This window comes from Cebus imitator, unplaced genomic scaffold, assembly GCF_001604975.1.
Source record: "Cebus imitator isolate Cc_AM_T3 unplaced genomic scaffold, Cebus_imitator-1.0 Scaffold71, whole genome shotgun sequence".
Lineage (NCBI taxonomy): Eukaryota > Metazoa > Chordata > Mammalia > Primates > Cebidae > Cebus > Cebus imitator.
This window is the reverse complement of record NW_016107386.1, coordinates 5,563,233-5,570,092: the sequence shown is the minus strand read 5'-3', so window position 1 is coordinate 5,570,092 and position 6,860 is coordinate 5,563,233. Positions and strand designations below refer to the sequence as shown.

The following is a 6,860-nucleotide window of genomic DNA, read 5'->3' as shown; positions in this document are numbered from 1 at the left end:
AAAAAAAAAAAAAAAAAAGAGAGAGAGAGACAGAGAGTAGAGTAAGGGAATCAGTCTTTATGCAGGCAGGAATAATAAAGAAATAGAGATAACCCAGAAATTGAGGAACTTGAGGCAACTACTCATCCTCACCAGTAAGAGATAACCCTGAGAACTTGTTTATTTGGGTGACGGGATTATTACAGTTTGGTCTCATGCCCAAATTGAATGGCCTATCGCACCCACTTTTTGAGGATTAAGGTGGCATACAGTAAATCCCTTCTGTTGGACAAAATTGCCGTGGGAGACGAGACTAAAGGTATGGCCCTCCCACAGAACCTAATTACAGCTTTAAGGCTTCAGCAATTAAGTTGAGAAAGAGCCATGTCTCAAGACAGAACCATGAATGTGGCTCTTAGCACATGGAAAGGATTCAGAGAAGAAGGTAACTAGGTTTTTGAGAATCATCTACTGACCCAAGAAAGTATAAGCCTATATTTAAAAAGTTTGCAACTGTTCAAATCTTCGAATGGTTGTTGAGTCCCAGCTACATAGACGCAGCAGTGAGAGCATTCTTTCCTTTTCTTTTCACTGTCCTCCTCGGTCACACATGAGAGCACATTGACAACAGCCTTTCCGTGGGGGCCGAGTCAGTTCCTTTGCAGCTTCCTGCTTTTGCTTTGCCTCCTTCATATACTGGAAGAGTAACACTGCAGAAAAGTTGAAAATCCCTGATTTCATCCCAGTCTCATTCTATACATGGGACCCTGAGGTCCAGACAAACCACTTATTGGCACTGGATATGAGACAGGAACTCAGAGCACCTGACTCACATTCTGGCCAACTGTGGCCCTCATCAAGGCTCTGATCAAGACTTTCCCCTACTTGGGGCTCACTGCCTACCCTCTGAGTCTCTCTACCATCTCATGCTGCCTCCTTCCCACTCTCCCTGCCTCTAACAAACTGTGGGGCCTCATTGGATTCGGTCAGTGTTGATCTTGGAATGAGTATCTTTCAGAATTTGATAATGTACCTGCAGTTTTCCGTGTTTTGTGATGTGTTAAAATAAAGACTATAGGAGGCCCTTGTTTTGGACGAAGCTCTACCCTAAGCTGCAACAAATCAGACTAAAAATCAACACGGAGTCACCCATGATAATGCTCCACCTCACCAAACCTAAACTAAGTTGTTTTCTGATCCTTTTAGCAATTGGGAGAGAGGTAAAAGCCAATTCCCCAAAAAGACTAGTTCCAGTCCTTAATAGGCATGATAATGAAGTCCCTTTGCTTTAATCCTTACACCAAAAAAGCAGCTTGAAGTAACCTAGTATTAACTAATCAGTTATTTTTCTATTGTTCTATCTTCTCCCTGTCCCTGCCTTATAAGAAAGGTAGCTATGAAAAAAAAAAAAAAAAAAAAAAGGCAGCAGTAACCTGATATTAGTTAATCAGTTAGTTTTCATTGTTCTAACTCCCTCTCCCACCTTATAAAAGTATCTTAAAAATGACTACCATGTTCCTTGACCTTTGCTTGGCTTTCTTCAGCCCTTCTCTGTCTATAAAGCCAACCTTATCAGAACACTTAAGGAATGAAATGTTGCCCAATTCCAGAATCACCAATAAAACCAACTGAGATCTTAAACCTGAATTTGTTATAATTTTGTCTTTTGACAGGTAAAACTTACGGGATTACTTTGATGTCTTCTTTGCCATGTAGGATGTAGTCAATGACCTTGTAAAAGTTAATTTCCTGGCAAAAGAAAGAAAAATTATACCTTTTTTTTAAGAAAGGGTCTTGCTTTGTTGCCCAGGCTGGAGTGCAATGGCATGATCTCTGCTCACTGTAACCTCCACCTCCCAGGTTCAAGCAATTATTCTGCCTCAGCCTCCTGAGTAGCTGGGATTATAGGCGCACACCACCACACCCAGCTAATTTTTGTAGTTGTTTTAGTTGAGAGTGGGAGGGTTTCACCATATTGGCCAGGCTGGTCTCAAACTCCTGACCTCGTGATCCGCCTGCCTTGGCCTCCCAAAGTGCTGGAATCACAGGCATGAGCCACTGCACCCAGCCAAAAAATTGTACCTTTAAGAGTCAAATAGAAGTTCAACAGGAGTAAGTTCATGAAACAGACTGTTTTTTTACCATCATATGCCCTGTGGTTTTTGTTGTTGTTTTAATAAATTGATGTTTTTATTGATATATAGTAGTTGTACATATTTTGCCCCATGATTTTCAGAAAGCGTCAAGCCTGGCCATAACTCCCTCCAAGGATGTGCCTGGGCTGCCTTCTGGTGCTCCCTCTCCTCTGCTGATTCTTAGGATTCAGCATGCCCCACCTGGGAGCCAGCTCACAGTGACCAGGCAGGGTTTGGAATCTGAGGCTGGGAAGAGGGATAGGAAATTCTCCAAGAGGATCTGGAGGTTGAGTGTGTGAAAGTTGATCACACAAATTGGGACATTTTTGTCATACCCAAGTAAAAGGGAGTGGAGAAGCCAGGGGGCAAAAAAGTACTCAGGACACATAGCTTTGTTCCCAGAGCATAATTCTCTGCATGCCTGGCACTTACACTACCTGCTGTAACTCAAAACCAGTTTTATCTGATAGTTGCTGATACAACTTGCTGCAGCTCTAAGATTAATTTTACCCACTGTCATCACTCATCAGTCAAAACTTTCCAGCTCCCTAGACCCTTACTACTGTCGATGAACTTTCTCAAAGAGTAATATTTCTCTTTTTTCTTTAGACACAGGATCTTGTTCTATCACCCAGGCTGCAGTGCAGTGGTGCAATCATGGCTCATTGCAGCCTCGAATTCCTGAGCCCACGTCATCCTCCTGCCTTGGGCTTCCGGAAGCACTGGGATGACAGGCATGAGTCACCATGCCCAGCCTCATTTCTCTTTTTTATAAAACCTTCTACCTTCTCTTTGTTCCTTGGACATATGAAGACTACTTAGTCTGCGTGTATGCCCCAAATTTGTAAGTCTTCCTTTGCCCCAAAACATTAAATTTAGAGATTCATCTCTGCATTTTAATTTTGACTTTGATAAGTGCAGGAAGAAAGAGATAAAGAAGCTGCCAGAATCTAGGGAGCTGGGGAAGTGGTCAGGTGGTTCCCATCCCATTTAAAATCAAAGCCAATCAGCCATCCTCCACGCAGGGTGCATCTCTGTGGTATGGCCCCCCTTCTCCTTCATGCCTACACTCAGCTGTTCTCTTCGCTGTGTCAACACTTCAGATCTACCTTCTCAATCATGCTTCATGCCTCCAAACTAACTTTCTACCTCTTCCATCCCTCCCACCTCCTTGCATCATTAAAATTCCCATTCTCTTAAGGTAGGTCTCTTCAATTACATTGCTCTCTAGCATGCAATTGGATGTTGGCGTGTGGCTCCATTCCCCTAGCTCTCCAGGGGAGACTCTATTACCTTTTCCTTAGGTCCTCTGTTTGCCCAAGTGTGATCAGCAACTGTTTTACAAATGAGAAAGCTGAGATGCAGAGACAGGAAAGGACTCGCCTGTAGCAAGACAGTGAACCCAAATCAGAACCTGGATCCTTAACTCCCAGCTCAGTGCTCCTCCTCTATGTCACTTCAGGTTAACAGCTTAGTGTTTTACTGTCTGCATCACTGTCACCTTGAACAGGGTTGCTCAGAGTGTAATCCCTGGACCAGTGCCAGTCTGCAAACTCTTTACTATTCCAGGAGAAGATAAAACCAGAACTGTATGTATATATATATATATATATATATATATTTTTTTTTTTTTTTTTTTTCAGTTGGAGTCTTGCTCTGTCCCCAGGCTGGAGTACAAGTGCAGTGGCATGATGCAAGGTTTATATTTTGTCTGTATTTATACGATTTTGTTTTTCTAGGAATATATTTTACACTTGATCTTAGCCAAAAGGCCGAGAAGCGATCTAGGAATATATTTATCATATTTTTAGAAGTAGCAATCAAAACATATTGGAGGAGTGACTCACTCTCTTGAGTACACCCGTACTCCCCTTTCTTGAGTGTGTTTCTCACTAAAAGAAAAAAAAGAAAATTTTTTTTAGAAAGAAAAAACAAACTATTCCTTGACTACAGGTATTTTGAGAAGTACCTCCTTAGAGATTTCGGTGCAGATACCTGAGCTCCACCCTAAGCCTCCTGACTCAGAACCTCCACAGACAGGAATTCCTGAACCAGTTAAGGATGTCTGAAGGCCCATTTGGTTGACAGGCAATCAGCAAAGGTGACCTTCCAACTCATAAGGGAGAGGCTCTGCTGTTCAAAGCCTCCTAGCAGTGTGGCAGCTGCACTGACTGAACACTTCCGGGAGGCAAGCTCTTCCTAAACAAAACGCAGAAGCTAAAGCCGCTCCAATTGCATAGGCTACCCCCAGGGGTAGTGAGCTCCCTAAAATAGGAAGCATTCAAGGGGAAAGTAGATGAACCCTGAAGCATGATAAATGACATGGAGCTGAAACTGGACCTCGAGTGAGTCTCGGTTCTACTCTGTGTGTTCTGTGGGCCTCAGTTTCTCTGGCTGTGAAATGAGATCAGTGGTATGTGTTTGCTGCTGCTGTTGAGTACCAGCTGTCTTTCCCCAAGAAAAGCATGGAAACTAATCATATAAAACTGTCCTAATGGAGTCAGGGCCGGGCATAGAGAGGCCCTGCAGCTTTGCCCTCTCTCACTCCCTTTCCTGTCCTCTTCCTTTTCCATTAACCCCTGGTCAAGGCAGCTGCTGTGGAGCTCTAAGGTTCTAAGGACAATGGGGAGAAATAAAATTATATTAGGTAATCCATAAAGTCCCTCCCAGCTACGATTCTAAGATTACAATTCGTTAGCAATAACTCTCAAAGATCAAAATAGACATGTTCTTTGACTTACATGTGGTAATGGATCCTAGAGATATACTCCCAAATGTGGGTAAAAGCATTCTTTGCCCCATCTGGGGGGTCTTAGCTAGACTGCTTTAAAAAGTCTAGAGAAGGGCCACTGCACTCCAGCCTGGGCAACAGAGAGTCCGTCTCAAAAAAAGAAATGGACATTTTTTTTGGAATCCTACAAGAGAATCAATTTTCTTTCCCAAAGGTAACAAAAAGATCAGTGTACTTTGGGTAACTAGGCTTTTTTTTCCCAACACACTGTAGCTCAGTCAAGTTGTCTTTAAGGCCATATTCACCAGCCTCCGGAAAGTCACACCTGTAATCCCAGCACTTTGGGGGGCCAATGTGGTTGGATCACGAGGTCAGGAGGCTGAGACCAGCCTGGCCAATATGGTAAAACCCCGTCTTTACTAAAAATACAAAAATTAGCTGGGTGTGGTGGCATGCGCCTCTAGTCCCAGCTACTCAAGAGGCTGAGGCAGGAGAATCGCTTGAACCCGGGAGGTGGAGATTGCAGTGAGCCGAGATAGCATCACTGCACTCAAGCCTGGAGACAGAATGAGACTCTGTCTCAAAAAAAAAAAAAAAGTCTGGAGATGATGTAAGGTCTCTTATTAGGAGTTAGTGGTACAGTGGATACCATGTTTCCAGAGTGAGATCACTGCACCTGTGCTGCTAGGGAAACATGACAAAATATACAGTTAAGTGGAAAAAACAAGGCACAAAATAGAATTATAGCATTAGTAGAGGGTGGTGGTGGTGGTGGAATATGTATACTTCTCCATGAATATCTGGATATACATAAACATTCCTGGAAAGAGAGTTTGCTAACAGCAGTTGCTTTGCAGAGGCGGACCCAGAGGAAGTGGGGGCTTGATTTCGTATGGAGTGAGCTTTTCACTGTGCTCATGTATTAGTTTTTCAACATACAAACAAATTTTCTTTTTTCATATTTTAAATTTTGCTTTATTTTATTTATTTATTTACATTTTTTGAGACAGAGTCTCATTCTGGCACCCAGGCTGGAATACAGTAGCACAATCTCGGCTCACTGGAGCCTCAGTTTCCCAGGCTCAATCCTCCTATCTCAGCTTCCTGAGTAGCTGGTACTACAGGCACGTGTCACCACACCAGGCTACTTTTTTAAAAAAACTTTTTTAGGTGGAGTTTCACTCTTGTTGCCCAGGCTGGAGTGCAATGGCGTGATCTCAGCTCACTGCAATCTCCCCCTCCCAAGTTTAAGCGATTCTCCTGCCTCAGCCTCCCTAGTAGCTGGGATTATAGATGCCCACCACCACACCTGGCTAATTGTATTTTTAGCAGAGGTGAGGTTTCACTGTGTTGGCCAAACTGGTCTTGAACTCCTAACCCCAGGCAATCCACCTGTCTCAGCCTCCCAAAATGCTGGGATTACAGGCATGAGCCACTGTATCCGGACTATTTATTTATTTAATTAGAGACAAGGTCTAGCTTTGTGCCCAGGCTGGTCTTGAACTCCTGGCCTTAAGTGATCCTTCAGCCTCAGCCTCCCAAAGTTCTGGGATTACAAATTTTCTTAATTCTGGCAAAACAAATTTTCTTAAAAATATTTTTAAATAGTCAAGTTGTACCTTATAAACAGTTCTAGAAAGCAAAGGTGGCGGCATTATCCCCTAGGAGTTAAGTTTCTGCCTGGGAGGGGTAGGAGGCAGAGTTCCAGGACCTTCTTGACATCTTTGTCTTGCCTTAGGGCCACCTATCCTTGGGCCTGTGCTGCTCACTGTACTCCCGGCAGGCCCCAGGCTTCCTGGGCCTGGCTGCTGGATTTCCCTGGGAAACCCAGGGATTCCCACGAGACTCTTTAGAAAGGTTAGGGATGGATATTTTTAGGCCAGGTGCAGTTGCTTATGCCTGTAATCCCAGCACTTTGGGAGGCCGAGGCAGGCAGATCACTTGAAGTCAGGGGTCTGAGACCAGCCCGGTCAACATGGTGAAACCCTGTCTCCACTTACAATACAAAAATTAGC

The 6,860-nt window shown here is 43.7% G+C and overlaps 1 protein-coding gene across 2 annotated transcripts in view; it reads right to left on the bottom strand.

Moving 5' to 3' along the window:
- The window catches only part of PDE6A (phosphodiesterase 6A), an 87,589-nt gene that overhangs the window by 53,129 nt on the left and 27,600 nt on the right, over window positions 1-6,860 (bottom strand). For both annotated transcript variants that reach the window (XM_037739548.1, XM_017531322.2), the window contains exon 6: window positions 1,664-1,728. In XM_037739548.1, the coding sequence (XP_037595476.1) occupies window positions 1,664-1,728 (65 nt within the window). The remainder of the gene's footprint in view (window positions 1-1,663; window positions 1,729-6,860) is intronic.